The sequence below is a fragment of the Ipomoea nil genome, unplaced genomic scaffold (assembly GCF_001879475.1).
Source record: "Ipomoea nil cultivar Tokyo-kokei standard unplaced genomic scaffold, Asagao_1.1 scaffold0804, whole genome shotgun sequence".
Taxonomy (NCBI): domain Eukaryota; kingdom Viridiplantae; phylum Streptophyta; class Magnoliopsida; order Solanales; family Convolvulaceae; genus Ipomoea; species Ipomoea nil.
The window spans coordinates 1,525,896-1,542,520 of NW_017617232.1; the positions used below are offsets into that span (position 1 = coordinate 1,525,896).

At 35.6% G+C, this 16,625-nt stretch overlaps 3 protein-coding genes and 1 long non-coding RNA gene across 8 annotated transcripts; 1 reads left to right on the forward strand and 3 right to left on the reverse strand.

The window, feature by feature from the left end:
• The first annotated feature begins 289 nt into the window (after positions 1–289).
• LOC109177319 (pentatricopeptide repeat-containing protein At4g19220, mitochondrial) lies at positions 290–3,308 on the forward strand. Its single transcript, XM_019326632.1, has 2 exons — positions 290–2,303; positions 2,439–3,308. Exons 1-2 carry the CDS (start codon positions 416–418, stop codon positions 3,248–3,250), a joined length of 2,700 nt encoding a protein of 899 aa, XP_019182177.1. The 5' UTR covers positions 290–415; the 3' UTR covers positions 3,251–3,308.
• A 438-nt stretch (positions 3,309–3,746) lies between these two features.
• On the reverse strand, positions 3,747–5,781 carry LOC109177324. Its single transcript, XR_002053567.1, has 2 exons — positions 5,514–5,781; positions 3,747–4,496 (listed from the first exon to the last, which is right to left on the reverse strand). It is a non-coding gene; the product is annotated as an uncharacterized LOC109177324 (long non-coding RNA).
• Positions 5,782–7,105: 1,324 nt separating this feature from the next.
• Positions 7,106–11,524, reverse strand: LOC109177320 (ABC transporter E family member 2). Its single transcript, XM_019326633.1, has 11 exons — positions 11,209–11,524; positions 10,132–10,217; positions 9,930–10,027; positions 9,734–9,851; positions 9,560–9,649; positions 8,986–9,290; positions 8,684–8,879; positions 8,422–8,607; positions 8,048–8,317; positions 7,694–7,939; positions 7,106–7,543 (listed from the first exon to the last, which is right to left on the reverse strand). Exons 1-11 carry the CDS (start codon positions 11,312–11,314, stop codon positions 7,424–7,426), a joined length of 1,821 nt encoding a protein of 606 aa, XP_019182178.1. The 5' UTR covers positions 11,315–11,524; the 3' UTR covers positions 7,106–7,423.
• Positions 11,525–14,347: 2,823 nt separating this feature from the next.
• On the reverse strand, positions 14,348–16,473 carry LOC109177321 (glycine-rich protein A3-like). 5 transcript variants are annotated; one of them, XM_019326637.1, is made up of 4 exons: positions 16,368–16,473; positions 15,474–15,772; positions 14,674–14,817; positions 14,348–14,643 (listed from the first exon to the last, which is right to left on the reverse strand). In XM_019326637.1, the coding sequence occupies exons 2-4, from the start codon at positions 15,742–15,744 to the stop codon at positions 14,552–14,554; spliced, it is 507 nt and encodes a 168-aa protein (XP_019182182.1). In that variant the 5' UTR covers positions 15,745–15,772; positions 16,368–16,473; the 3' UTR covers positions 14,348–14,551. The 5 variants fall into 5 exon arrangements, with proteins under 5 accessions (XP_019182182.1, XP_019182183.1, XP_019182181.1 ...); XM_019326638.1 differs by having other exon boundaries at positions 14,348–14,817; positions 15,474–15,585; positions 15,631–15,776; positions 16,368–16,469; XM_019326636.1 differs by having other exon boundaries at positions 15,474–15,776; positions 16,368–16,468.
• Positions 16,474–16,625: the final 152 nt, after the last annotated feature.

Below are 16,625 nucleotides of genomic sequence, written 5' to 3' on the forward strand. Positions count from 1 at the left end.
AGTTATAGCACCGTATGCGTACATCTAGACATTAGCTATTAATTTGAGCAATTATTTGCACAAATTTAAGCAATGATAACATCAAAATATATAAACGATCCAAACCATATATTTAATTGCACTATATAATATTTGATGTACTAATTTAAATAATTATATATCGATTCATATATTCTTAATATATTACAACATATTCATTCCGTGCATCGCACGAGTGCAAATACTAGTTGTGAAAATAAGAGATGTCAATTTTATAAATAAAGATTATAATAAAGGCATAAAGGTCAGTTCAAATATTGCAAACACCCGGGTAAAATTGGACATATTGTATTGTATCTTGCTTCCGGCTCTGAGCTCTCAGAGTCTCAGTGGCTTCATCGTGTTCATCAAATGGGCAATCTATAAATTTACTCTTATGAGAAAGCTCTTCAAAGTGGCATCTATTTTTTCCCTTGCAAGAATTGCACCACCAAGAAAAATCTCTCGATTTCTCTCTCCCTTTCAACACAATTCTTGTTATTTTTCCCAAAAATCCATTTTGACAAATGCCCTTTTATCCATCAACCCTCTTCCTACCATTTTCCGTTGTTCGTCACCTGTACTTCTGCATGCCTCTGCCTGCCAAGCATTTGACAAAATGTCACAAAGGGTTGCTCAGTATCCCCAAGTTTCCAACATAAGTCATGTGCTTGAACTCATTAGGCTTGTTAGAGAGAAGCCAAGTTTTATCAATGCCAAAATAGCACATGCCTTGGTGATCAAACTTGGTGCTCTTGGCCATCTACCCACGGTTACTTCTCTGCTTATGATATACTCAAGGGGTGGGAGTTTTAGCTCCTCAATGGCTCTGTTTAGTGAAGTTCTTGATAAGGATGTGATTGTTTGGAATGCTATCATGACTGCTTGCATTGAGAATAATCTATTTGAGGCCGTAGTGAATTTCTTTCTTGAAATGGTTCAAGTAGGGAATGAGTTTGATTCTACCAGTCTTGTTATTCTTCTTTCAGCCTTGTGCAATATGAAAGATTTGAGAGCAGGTATGGGAGTTCACGCTTTGTGTGTGAAAGCAGGAACACTTTCAGATTCCTTTTTGAGCAATGCTCTTCTTGACGTCTATGCAAAATGTAATGATTTGTGCTCATCAGAGAATGTTTTCAGAGAAATGGAGTTTAAAGATACGGTTTCTTGGAACTCGATCATTAGTGGGTGTTTATATAATGGTCACCCTATGAAGTCCTTGTTGTATTTCAAGCAGATGGTTTCTATTTCAGAACAAGTAGATAGTGTGAGCCTTTCGTGTGCTATTGCAGCATCTGCTTGTTTAGAGGAGCTCACAAGTGGCCTAGCAATTCATGGATTGGTTATTAAGCTTGGCTATGCAGAGAGAGGCCATATTTCTGTGGCTAACTCTCTCATTTCATTCTATTCTCAATATGGAGAAGTCGATGCTGCAAAATATGTCTTCAAGGAGATGGAGTGTAAGGACGTGATTACATGGAATTCAATGATTAATGGGCTGGCTTTGAATGACGAGGTTATTGAATCATTTAATCTTCTGCATATAATGCAGTTCATAGGATCTATGAAGCCTGAAGCAACAACTCTGGTCTCCATTATTTCAATGGCTTCGGACTTCATGTTACTAAGAGAAGGAAAAGCAGTTCATGGTTACATCATTAGAAGAGGGATGGAATCTAGTTTATCCGTGATGAACTCTCTTCTAAACATGTATTTAAGTGGAAACAATGCCAAGAAAGCTGAGCACTTACTCAGAACTATGCCAGTTAAGGATTTAGTCACTTGGAATACTATGATCTCTGGGTATTCCCAAAACGGGTGCAATAGAGAAGCTCAGGCTTTATTTAAGAACCTTCAAGACCAGCATTTAAGCTGTAGCTTACCGACTCTTCTTGGGATTCTCTCTTCTTGTGACTCCCCTCAGTTTCTTCAATTCGGGAAATCAATACATTGCTGGCATGTAAAATTGGGATATGAAAGTAACATTCTTGCAGTAAATTCTTTGATGTACATGTATATTCATTGTGGAGATTTAGTAGCTTCTTTCAAATCACTGGAGGAAATTTCATTTACTGCTGATGTTGATAGTTGGAATGCTGTGATTTCTGGATGCACACAGAACAACCACTTTGGGATGGCTTTAGAGGCATTCAACTTGATGAGGCAAATATCGCGTGTCAACCATGATTCAATTACTCTAGTCAATGCCATATCAGCTTGTGGATACCTTCAATTGGTAAATGAGGGAAAATTGATTCATGGTCTAGCTCTTAAGACCTCATCAGGTAAAGATATCCGTGTGCAAAATGTCTTAATTACTATGTATGCAAGATTGGCTGACACTACGAGTGCAAGCTTGGTTTTTAACCTTTGCCATGATCGTAATTTGTGCACGTGGAATTGCATGATATCTGCTTTAGCTCAGAATAACAAAGCCAAAGAAGCACTAGCACTATTCCATACTTTCGAATTTGAACCAGACGAGATCAGTCTTGCTACCATTCTCTCACTTTGCACGCAACTTGGAATAATCCGGCATGGAAAGCAGATCCATGGGCATGTCCTCAGGTCCGGATACTTTAAAAATTCTGTCATCTCTTCTGCTCTTGTTGATATGTATAGCAGCTGTGGCAGGCTAGACATTGCTCTTCAAGTTTTCCAGAAATCACCTGAGAAATCTATTGCAGCTTGGAATTCTGTGATTGCTGCTTATGGGTTACACAGCAATGGTCAGAAAGCAATTGAAGTATTCACTGAACTCATCGAGTCTGGAATGAGCCCAACGAAAGCCACATTCGTTAACCTGTTAACAGCTTGCAGTCATTCAGGCCTTGTTGATCAAGGCTGCTGGTATTACGACCATATGTTAACTAGTTTCGGTGTGCAGCCTACCACTGATCATCACGTCTGCATAGTCGATATGCTAGGCCGATCAGGAAGGCTGCAGGAGGCTTATAATTTTGTCGAGGACATGCTAAGCCAACCCGAATCAGGCATCTGGGGGGCTCTGCTAAGTGCGTGCAACTATCATGGCAATCTCGAGCTGGGGAAAAAGGTGGCAAATATACTCTTTTCTTTAAAACCTGAGAATGTGGGTTACTATGTCTCCTTATCAAATATGTATGTTGCTACTGGGAGCTGGAAAGAAGCTGTGGAATTGAGAGATATGGTTCAGAGTAAAAAGTTAGCAAAGCCTGCTGCTTATAGTCTTATTGATGTAGGATTGGGATAGAAGAGACTAACTAAGGGTTGTTCATGGATCCAATCCTGCTAGTCTCAGTTTTGTTCAATCTGTTTCAGGATAGCAGATTAAATCAATCCCAAGAGGGAATGAACCTAATTCTTGGCAGCATATTAAATTAATCCCAGGAAAGTGTTGGATTCAATTTGCCTGTAGGGAGCGTCCGAATAGCTCGGGACATTACGAAAAGAGTCATTGGACTTATTGTATAAATAGACATATTTTTGTCTTGTGGGGACACCTTAGGCCTCATTCTTACACTTCAATCTTGTAATCTCAAAGTAATCTTGATCAAATATGACAAGTTCTTTATCCTATTTCAAGCATTCAATTTATATTAATCATTTATCCATTTTTATTGTTATCTTGGGCTAATTCATTCACACCCCAAATTAATTTTTTCCATCACATGACCAGCTTGGTTAGCGTGAGTGGTCGTGCACTCTCATCCTTTAAAAACAGTCGGGAGTTGAAACCCCCTCTCGTCTGAAAAAACCAATCTAATCAGCACTTTACACCTTAATTGGACCAGCCCAGTGCAAACGAGGATTAGTCTCCAGCACAACATATTAGGCTGAATCAAACAAACAACATTACATGACTAGAAACAAGAAAGTACCAAACTCAAAACAAACCACAGAAATCACAATAACCACGACGCAGAATGGTCAGCAAAAACATCCCACTCTATTCATGGTGGAGATCTGAGTTAGTGGTAGACTTTGGTGCAGTAGACTAGAATGCCAGACACCATACAGCAGGTGAGGAAGTGCCATGAATGTTACCTTCTCATCCCACAGTTGGAACTGGAGTGCTCTTTACAGGAGGTCTCAGCTACACCCTACTCATTGTCCCTTCTGCCAAATGCCGATTACTAGCTAGTTGCAGGAGGTGGTATACTCGATTTCCACAAAAATCTCAATCAACCCCGTTCTTCCTTGAAGTGCACTGAATGTTTGAAGTATTCTTTCCCACCTTCTCTGGCTATTGAATTCGAGCACCACATACTCAGAGCTGTCAGCAACAATGGGGTATCTACACTTCAACTTCAATCTTGTTTGACTAGGGTCGGTTGCCATCACCTTTTGAACCTTGGAAAGCAAACCATTGTAACCAATATCTTGGTCGACTATAAGCCAATCTACCACATTCGTTGAATAACGTACACCCCGCTGGTCACCATGAATTATATCCCCTCCCCAGTAAAGTGCTATTATCATATCTTCTGCCATAATATCTGAGTTAATGCCACACACACACACAAAATGTAAGTAAATTATCAAATACATTTATAAAACATTAGAATCTGAGTAAATTTGGGTATTCTTCTATTGCCATTTTCTTAATTCTTCTCAATTTAAAACTGATAAATTGAAATTGGACCATAATTTCTCAAAAGTAAACAAGAACAGCTAAATAATATTTTATTGTTATTTATTTTCAAGGGAAATGTTACAATGCAATAGGTGAGCAAGGATCTCCAAATCCGCTCCCATCCAATCCGCATCTAAAGTGGATGGAATGTGGATCCACTTAGCGGAAATCCACCACTAGTAGATTGGATGCAAATCTAACTTCTTAAAATCCGCTACCAAAGCAAATGGTTTTCAATCCACTCAAGTTAACTACAGATTGCATAGGGTGGATCAAAACTGGGTTAATGTGTGAAAAATTCATGCACTGTTTGGTAATGGCTGTTAGCTATTAGCTGATTGGGTTAATTAGAGGGTATAACTAGTTGATAACATTAGCTGATTGTAGTAAGGTGTTTGATAAATTAGCTGGTAGTTGATAGGTTTGGTATAATTTCCTTTCTCAAAAAGCTAATTGAAAAAGTTGCTTTGAGCAGCTTTTTGAATTTTAGCATTTTAGAGTTACAAAAAACTAAATATTGATTTTTTAACCAAATCAAAAAGTTAATAATTGTCAAATAAATCAAAATTGGCCTATAGACTAACTATTTTACCAAACGGGTCATATATCTTCCAAACTTGATTGTTTAGAAGATTAGAATTACAATTGACACAATTCAAATGTGAACCACCCAAACACAATTCAAATCCTAGATTAATGGAGCCTCCTGCTCTGCTAAGCAGCAAATACTTGTGAAATTTTCCAGGAATTTAAAGTTGCAAATATAGGGATTTTCAATCATTCAACAATCAACCCTAGCTAATAACCCTATCCAAACTCAACAAGCACTACCTATATTCAACAAAATAATAGAAGTTAAGGAAAACGACGAAGAAAATACCTCAAATGTCGATGGGATAGCTGTGGGAGTGTGCCTGAAATGAGGGCAGTGGCAGTTCTCAACTCTCTCTGCTCTGCTAACTGAAACTAACAGAGATCTGAGAGCTTCGGGATATAATCATGACGTTGTGCTCCTGTATATTTCTTTATGCTAAATTGCTAATATCAGTAGCTGACTAGCTGTACAGATTTTAGTTTTTTTTTTTTTTTTTTCGTTTGTGTTCGCCCTCTGATCTCTATAGATTTTGTTTTTGATACATTAGATTTTCTAGATTAGTTAAACTAATCTTAACCTCCCAGAATTATTGTCCAAGAGTGGCAATAGTTATGCTGTGCAACTGAATGCACCATGTGCATGGGGCATACGATGCAAAACGACGTCGTTTTGACTAAAAACGCGTGTCCCATTTAAAAAAAAAAAAATCAAGTTCGATTCTTGGCAATAGCATTATTGTGGATATATAGTTATGAATTTCTGGATATATAGTTATGAATTTATGGATATTTAGTTCATTCATTGTGGATATTTAGTTCATTCATTGTAGATATTTACTTCATTCATTCACTGTGGATATATAGTTATGAATTTCTGGATATTTAGTTCATTCATTGTGCATATTTAGTTCAATCATTGTGGATATTTAGGTTATTCATTGTGGATTTTTACTTCATTCATTCACTGTGGATACATACTATATAGTTATGAATTTGTGGATATATAGTTTTGAATTTATGGATATATAGTTATGAATTTATGGATATATAAAAATTGCTATTGCCGAGAATTGAATCTGATTTTTTTTTAAGTGGGACGCGCGTTTTTTAACCAAAACGACGTCATTTTGCATTGTATGCACCATGCGCATGGTGCATTCGGTTGCACAGCATAATTTGCGGTTGTGTAAATCACGGTTAGAAAATGACATCGTTTCATGCAATTTTTTAATAAGCGATCGCTAAATATATATTTTTATAACTCATAATGTACATTATTCTAATAAATAATACTCCGTATACATTATCTTACCTTAGAAGTTTCATTATTCTAATTCATAATATACATTATTCTAACACATAATGTACATTATTCTAATAAATAATATATGTTATCTTACCTTAGAAGTTTCATTATTCTAGCTCATAATATACATTATTCTAACACATAATGTACATTATTCTAACTCATAATATACATTATTCTAACACATAATGTACATTATTCTAAATATAATATATTTTATTCTAACATATAATGTACATTATTTTAACCAGGGAATATTATTCTAGCTCAAAAATTCAACGACATCATTTTGGACCATGATAAATTAAAATTTTAAAACCATTTGAACTTGCACCGATCCTGGTTCCATTTATTGCAGCAAATTATTATGTGAACCATGCTATACATTTTTAAAATACTAAAAATATATTATTTATATACCAAATATACATTATTGACTTATTGTTGTTGAGATCAAACCGCCGTCAGACTTGGTAAAATAGTCATAACTCATGAACAAAAATGTCTCCAACAGCTTGTTCACGAAATGGCAAAATCATACAGAGACGTATTTGATTGCATATTTTAGGGGATAAAGAAAACCATCCATCCAATATATTCTAAAAATAAAAAATAAAAACAAACAAAAATTTGCTAACCAACACTGTGTATGTGTAAGGCATTCTTTGTGTCAGGTAAAAATAATACAAGCAGAACTTACCCAAAATTACTTGCACAAAATGGCCCAGAAAAGGCGATTTTGAATCGTTACTCTTCTCTTCGCATAAGGGCCCCCGGTGATTGTACTAAACTAAATAAAACTTTAAACCTATAACAATCAGAGGACACAAAAGACCATTTCATCTTCAACAAAGGTGCCAGTAAAAAGAGGCATGTGTTAAAAGTTACATTTAATCATCCAGGTAATAGTATGATCCTGCTGCCTTTTGCTCCCTGTCCTTGGTTGACTCCAGTTTGTTGATTCTTGGGCGATAATTAGTTGGATCCCGTCTAAACGTAATATCCAGGTGCTGTGAAAATCGAGCAATGTACAAGAATCATAATCATAAGAAATAGATCCAAGAAAGGTCAACTCCCCCCCAGAGAGTTATTTGTTTTCGTATGGGTTAGGAAGGAAGGAAACCAAACAAAAACCGAGATATAAATAGGGAAAGGCTTACAGATAAGAATAGGTTCATTCCGGTCAACAATGACTGTGGTGAATTTGCTATACAATCCACCGATGGCATCCCTTCATACACGATGACTCTATCGGCCAAGTAGGTTGCCATTATGAAGTCATGTTCCACCACAAACGCGGTCTTCTTTGCATGAAGAATAAACCTCTTTATAACTTTCGAAGCGACGATACGCTGCTCAGAATCTAGATATGCGCTCGGTTCATCAATTAAATAGATATCGGCAGGCTGCAGAGAGTTCAGCTCACAAATGAGATCGAAAACCCAATAAATTGCATAAACTGAATATGACAAGTAATCAAGTATACCACCCGTAGTAGACTAGAGAGGATTTACCTTCCCAAGACACAAAACCAAGGCAACTCTTTGCAACTCTCCACCAGATAAGTTCACGACTTCTTGATCCATCAATTGCTCGATTTGCAGAGGCTTCATAACATCTGAGTTAAACTGAGGATGGGTATAAGAATCACGTATTTTCTGATGTAGCAAATGTCTCACAGTAGATTGAGATTTGGGGCTAATTTTTTGTGGCTTGTAGGAGACATTAAACTCAGGAATCTCCGCATCAGAGCTTTCAACACTGTCAGGCTTCAGCAACCCAGCCTGTTGTTTCAAGAAGAGTTTAAAGAAGGGGAACTCACAAAGTTGGAAAATTCTATACAGGGTTTTAGCAATTTAGAATTCGGAGAAATCCCAAAGAAACATACCAGCATGCGGATAAATGTTGTCTTCCCAGTTCCATTCTCACCAAGCATTACAATGATCTGAGAGTCGGTAAATTCACCTTCAACAACCTTCAGTTTGAAATTACCCTGTGTCTTTGTCATGGTAGGGTATTTATACCGTGCATATGTTTCAATTTCCTCTGCACTCTCCTGTGGGGTCTCAGCGACCTGGGGGCAAATGAAAGAAGAATTAGATGATGTTGCTGGCAAGAATGAATTAATTAATTAGCAAAAGAAACAATACCTTAAAAGTAAGAGATTCGTCACGGAATCGAAGATTTTCTGTTGGCACAAACCCTGCCAAGAATATGTTAATTCCTTCTCTAACAGAGAATGGAAGGGTTACAACACCATATGCCCCAGGCTTCCCATATAGGCAGCAGATGAAATCCGACAGATAATCAAGAACACTCAAATCATGCTCCACGACAATTACATAGCTGTGGCAGTATTAAAAACAATTTTGATGAAATTCAAAAACTCAAATATATGTAAATGGAGTGCTTGAATACTTGACAGGAAAAGGAAGAAAGGACAGAGTAGAACCTGTTGGGTCGGAGCAAAGATCTGACAACTTGAGCAGCTTTGAGTCTCTGCTTCACATCAAGGTAGCTTGATGGTTCATCAAACATGTAAATTTCTGCATTTTGTATAGCAACAACAGCAATAGCGAATCGTTGAAGCTCTCCACCAGACAAATCTCCTACATTACGGTCCAAAACCTTATTCAATTCAAGATCGAGACAAAGTTCTGCTTTGACATCTCTCTCATCCTTTTGATCAAGGACTTGACCCACATTTCCTTGGACAGCTTTTGGAATATGGTCAACATATTGAGGTTTGATAATAGCCTATTAAAGAAAAAAAAATGCATCATAAGTAAAGGACTGTAAATAAGGCAAGTAAAAGTTTTCATACTAAACATTGCTTTTGTCAGATTGCCACTAAAAGTAAACATAAAACTTCAAATTCTTTAAAAAATGTATATCCTTTACATATGCGCAGAAAAGACAAAGTATATACTGCAAATGTTTGTGAACCATCAAGATTGGTATCATCATAAATCATCAAGAATGCAGTCAATTAAGCACATCATAAAAGCACCACAAACAGAACTCACCTTTAGATTGTCTTCCAAAATACGAGTGAAGTAATTCTGTAATTCAGAACCTCGGAAGTAAGTCAATATCTCCTGCCAATCTGGAGGGTTCTGCAAGAAATAAACACAGAATAGTAAGCCTTCTATATACCTTAAACAAATGTTACGCAAAATGACGAGATCCAAATGTATTACATTGAAGCGCCCTAAATTCGGTTTTAGTTTCCCAGCCAAAACTTTAAGCGCAGTTGATTTGCCAATACCATTTGTTCCAACCAAGCCAAGAACTTGTCCGGGTCTTGGAACTGGCAATCTGTGATAAATATTTCCAATTAGTTTAAGCAGAGAATTAGTGGTAATTGCTTGACGAACTAGAAGTTTAACAACTAACCTGTGCAATTTGAACGTATTAGGACCATAACGATGGGTAGTATCCTTGTTCAAGTCCTTTGGCAGATTTATAATCTGAATTGCTTCAAATGGGCATTTCTGTTTTTTTTTTAAGGATAAAAGTAATCGGAATATCAGATAATTGCATTAAAAGTCCATAGGAGGATAAAAAATACTCTTATGAATGTTTGGAGTCTACAAACCTTAACACAAATACCGCATCCAATGCACAACTCCTCTGAGATGAAAGCAATCTTGGATGCAGGAGCAACCTCAATACAAAGTTTGCCTACAATAACAAAGCATTGCTTGTAAGAATTGGTTAGTCCTAGTCCAGTAAAGGCCTATGGATATTGTGGTATATCAAGTTTCTTAATTAAAAATAAAATAAAAATAAAAATAAAAATCACAGAACCATCACATATGAAATATCAGACAGTAGAATATAAGATTCAGCATCCCTTTAAAAACATAACATAACTAGAAAAGTGGATTTTGAGAAGGTAAATTGCATGCAATGACAATTTTTTACTTCAAAATCAATGCAAGCAACTAAAGCTTCACTGGAAACTGATAGAAACTCCTGAAAAAGGTGTGTAATCTTAAACACTTTCCAACCCCATTTGTCTAGGTTCTTTGTGACTATGTTTTTGCATGCATAACCAATTTAATCAAATTAATTTGGACCTGAATGAAAGAAAAAGAATAGAAAGACCATTCTTCCAAGAACAGATAATATACAAAAAGTGACCTCAAAGGGGCTGACGCTCTTTAGTAAAAACTAAAAAAGATAGTGGAATATATTGCCAGTGTAACAACTCATCAGATGTTGCTAGATGTCACAAACTCATACTATGAGGCATTAACAATGGAAAATAGATAACAGAGAAAAGAGCAATACAAATTCAAACTTCATCACTGAACTGTTTAAATCAAACCTTCAATTACAACCTAATCAATAATATTAACAAAAATTCACAATATTTGTGATACATGCGGCATAGTTACATGATGCACAACAAAGGGAAAAATAGTAAGAGATGAAAACACAATAAAAATATGAACTTTATCACCCAATCGTTAAAACAAGACCTCCAATTACACTCTAGTCAATAATCTTATCAAGATTCATCTGAATTACTATCCGCGGATGCATCTCTTAGAAGGAAAAGGAGTTCACAACTGTAAATATAACGAATCAAAATCTGCAGATAATTTTTTTTTTTAAACGAACAGATTATCATAAAATATATTTGAGACACATGAATATAGTGAATTACCGGTTTTTACAACGGGGCAGCTCTTCTTGCATTCCTGACGGCACTTCTTGGGCTTGCACTTGTCGGAGCTGACGATTGCAATACGCGTCAACCTCTGATCCGACATTTTTCTCTCCTCCGATCTCCTTGCTTAGAAACCCTAAATTATTTGAGCAAAGTGAAGTGTTTTAGCCGTAAAAGGTCCCGTCCCACCAATTGAGGGACGCGTCACAGGGAAGGGAATCGAATTTTGATTTTAGGCTGGTTAGGGCCTAGGGTTCGTCAGAATAGCTTGAGAATTTTGTATGAATTTCTTTTTCTAAGCCCAATTTGTTTTCGTTATTTATTATTTCATGGATGTGATGAAACAGTTTGAGTAGGTTTTAACCCTCCTATGAAATTATAGGTAACGTTTGTTGGCACACGGTTATAACAATTGTTATACCGTGGACTAGGTCTATAGAGTAGTGTGAATCATGTTTTTAAATGTCTTTAGTTTATTAAATAAGATAAGACGATGATCGTTTTATCAGTCTAATGGCATGTTTGTGACGTGTTTTTTTTGGTAATATAAAAGGGAAAAGCACAGTTTTAACTTCATTATTTTTTTACAACACCATGTCTTACCGTCTAGGAGTTTCACCGCAACAACAAGCTATGAGTTTCACCGCACCAGTTCTTTTCATTCCAACACCATTGCAGCTAGTCAAAAAACTTAATAAAAGGTGATAACATTGTTATATAGCATGCAAAAAACTTAAAACTTACAATATCTGTTATGCTTAAGCTTAAATTCATCTTAAGTTTTACAACCATTTGAAAATAAATACAGTCATGATTTCCCTTCAAAAAATAAAAAATAAATAAATAAAATACAGTCATGATTTCAAACAAAAAATGCTGTGAGGTAACATTCCAACACATATAAGATGATTGTAATACCTGAACAAATATTATGTGTATAATTTCAAATGAAATTGTATTATAGTTAAAATGATACTATAGTCTCTATTTAATGAAACTACAAGGTGTATAGAATAAAACTAAATAGGTGTGTCACATGTTGGGTATAATGTTAAATGAAACTGTAATGTTTGTCAAACGAAATTGCACGGTATATATATTGAAACTTAGTATACAGTGTCACATGTTGTTGGGTATAATGTTAAATGAAATTGCGGAGTAATTAAAATGATATTGGAATATTTATCAAATGAAACTGCAGGGTGTATATAATAATACAGAGTATGTAGTGTCAAATATTGTTAGGTATAATTTCAAGTAAAACTGTAGTGTAGTTAAAATGATACTATAGTGTTTGTGTAATAAAACTGCATGGTGTATAGAATGAAACTGAGTAGGTGGTGCCATGTTGTTGGGTATAATGTTAATGAAACTGTGTAGTTAAAATGATACTGTAGTGTTTGTCAAATGAAACTACAGTGTGTATATGATGATACAGAGTATGCGGTACAAGGTATAATTTCAAGTGAAACTGTAGTTAATTAAAATGACACTATAGTAATCAACATGGTTGGCGTGGTGGTTCAGCACCTTATCCCTTAAACATGAGGTTAAGGGTTTGATCCCCACCCACCCATGTTAATGGAGCAAACCATTTATTTGGCCACAATCCCCTACAACAAGGTCAGCTCAAAGACATTTCAAAAAGGTCAAAACTAACATTTATGACATCGGATTCCTGTTGACAAGAATGTCCCCACAACAAGTTCATACACTATTTTGAGGTAAACATGAACCGTGCTAACAGTGGCTTGTGGCACCATCAATCATGATTGGTCTCCCAGTCTTCTCTCCAATTCGAAATAAGAATGTTTGATCGTAATATTATAAAAAAAGTTCAAAAAATCTAACCCATATTATCACCTTCTCTGTCTTTGGATCAAAATTCGAGTACCATTTTATAACAATGAGATAGTGTTCTAATACCATCCAAGCCCCCCATACTTAGCAAATTCAAGTCCATGATAGATCCAAACTTAACTAGATAATAATCATTTTCTAGTGTAATGAGTTCCATTCTTGATTTCGGATGCCAAATAGTATTTAGCCGTTTCAGTAAATAAGCATACCCAACCGATCACCCCATTACCTTACGCTAATTATGCTGCGGAAACGTGTTCACCATGCGCATGGTGAACACAAAAGTAGATCCATAATTTTTATACTGTAAATTTATAAAAAAAAAAAAAAAAATTTAAAAACGTAGATTCATAATTTTATTTTTCGTTACAGATATTATAAATCTACAATACAGAAATTATAAATTTACAGATAGGAATTATGAATCTACAGTATAGAAATTATGAATCTACAGTATAGAAATTATGAATCTACAGTATAGAAATTATGAGTTTACAGTATAGAAATTATGAATCTACAGTATAGATATTATGAATCTACAGTATAGAAATTATGAATTTACAGCTTAGAAATTATGAATTTATCCCGTTAACAACAAATGAAAAACAAAATTATGAATTCACGTTTTCAAAAAAAAAAAAAAAATATGAATTTAAAGTATAGAAATTATGGATCTACCTCTGTGTTCACCATAATATACATGGTGAACACGTTTCCACAACATAACTATTGAAAATGGCAAATTATATCGTGAAACCGTGCCCACCTTACAAGGTGAACACAGTTCCAAAATTGTTTATAATTATGAACATATATTTCTATAATTATAAAAATAGAGTTGTATGCATAATTATGAGCATAGAGTTGTGAATATAATTATGAACATATAATTCTATAATTATATATATAGAAATTCAATAAATGTGAATATAAAATTTAAAAATTATTAATATATAATTTTATAATTATGAACATATAATTCAGTAATTATGATATTATGAATATATACTTTTATAATTATGAACATATAGTTCAATAATTATAAACATAGAATCGTGATTATCTGACAAGATAAACACGGTTCCACAGCATAACGATTGGAGAAAAACACTATTTAGAAGCAAAGACCATAGATATGCAAATTATGCTTTAAAGTTTGTGAAATTTGTATTATAGAAAGCATGCAAATTTTACGATATTTTTTAATGAAAAATGTAAATATTTTTCCATCTCTACTCGGATATTTTTTTCCCCCATACAAAGCAGAAAAGCAATGGAGAAGAAAGTGTAAAACACTAACAATGATGTCACATTAACCATGAAAGCTATGGATTCCATCACAGCCACAAAAGCTGAGTTTTCTGTTACCTATAGAGCATTAAATATGTACCATAGTATAATTTATTCATAGGAACTAAATTAAAAGCATTAGCAGTCTTAAAGGTCTTGGCATATGTTTTGCATAGAGGTCAAGAATGGATCACTTCCACTTCTTGAACTTCCCACCGCCGAACATCCCTCCATGCTTGCCGCGTTTGAACTTTCCGTGCTTGCCATGCTTGCCATATTTTCCTTGCTTGAACTTCCCGTGCTTCATCTTTCCATGGCCGTAGTGACCAACACCATGTCCAACGCCATGTGGTACATGAGAACCACTACCGTGGCTCAAGTGATGAGCACCATAAGCAGCTGCTGCAGCCACGGCACCTCCAGCTAGCACTGTCCCCATACCAGGTCCATGATGCCCTAATTGAAAGAAAAAATTCAGCACAAAAGCCACACCAACACAAAGGAAACTACACACAGCACTTTCAATTTGTTGCAAGACGTAATGCATTTTTTATTGTGTTCATTCACTACTGCTAGGCCACGGGGCATATCAAAGTGCTTGTGAATTGTGGCTAGCCTTGTCAGGTACTTTATGCATCAATGGACGAGTATTTTTTTTTTTTTTTTATCATTCAATGCCTCCAACAAAGTTTTCCATCAAAGTTTTAGTTTATTTATGAAAACAAAAAGTAGCAAAATTGAACTTCTGGCAACAGCAAGCAAAAGCCAAAGTGAAAATGAGAGGGGCGTGGTTTCAACAAGTTCGTTTTTTGGTTACTACAATTTAACCTTTCAAACTCGAACCTATGTCTTTCCAATTGAAATGGTAACAAGTTTGTTTTTTGGTTACTACAATTTAACCTTTCAAACTCGAACCTATGTCTTTCCGATTGAAATGGTAACAAGTTTGCTTTTTGGTTACTACAATTTAACCTTTCAAACTCCAACCTATGTCTACCCGATTGAAATGGTAACAGTAATGTCATTAGACCACAAGGTACTTGGCTGGTTTCAACAAGGTCTTCCCCACTTTGGGGGATAAAGAAAGAAGAAAAGATATTCAATAAGTGTACCTGACTTGTGTGGTGCAGATGGGCCAGGGACAGGGTAACCTGAAGGGGGATAGGCTTGAGGGGGATAGGCTTGAGGGGGATACCCTCCTTGTGGATATCCAGAAGGTGGATATCCAGAAGGTGGATATGCCTGAGGAGGATATCCTGCAGGTGGATACCCTTGTTGAGGAGGGTATGCACCAGGTGCTGGAGGATAATGACCACCATGATGAGCGAGATGAGAAAACAGCCCCTTATCAGACTCGTCATGCTTATCCTTTCCGCCCCCCATTTCTCTTAGTTAACAAAACAACTTGTACCTATCCGATGAACAAGAAACCAGTTAGACAATAAGAGAATGATATTTCAGGTGATTGAGCTTAAAATGTTCTCTTCAAATCAAATACAATGCACTTCCTCTGTTTGTTCTATTTTAAATAGCCAAACTCAAATTCAAAGCTAGACATTTCCAGCAGTGTATAGTTTACCCTAAGATGAGAATTGCTAAATATTTATGAAGCGTCAAACTCTCAAACATAGAATTGAGATAGCCAACAAGAACATAGAAAATCAACCAAACAATATACTACTGTTTCACATGATTACATAGGGACATACAAAGGAATTTAGGCTAATCAATTCATAGCCGCTGGGTCAACAAGAAAATTACAATTCAAAAGGTCTACCATAGAAACTGATCAATCAACAATGGAGGATCAATAAGCATTAAAAAGCGCCTCAGATCTCTTATCTGATCACAACTCCCCCCCAAAAAAAACCCCTAAATTCACAAATACAATCTCAAGAATTCATGAACTCTAACAAACTATACAGATTTTCAACAAAGAACTCATCTAAATTACGGATTCAACATCATATACACAAACATATATAAATTCAGATCCATCAACTTACAGAGATTCTCTTTGTGAAGTCGCGATTTGGAATGAAATGAAAGATGTCAAGAGTGGATATGTATAGACGGTATATTATATTGTAGCTTCGTATATAAGTTTACGAGTATTTTTCGGTTCCACGCGTCATTAGATGCGTACATCCCGATTCCGTGTCTGAGCGCGTACTTCTCATTTCTCAACCTTTTCTTATTGTTCTCTATTCATAATTTGACCTTCTCCTAAGGTCAAAGGCTATTCATATCAATCCATTTTCCAT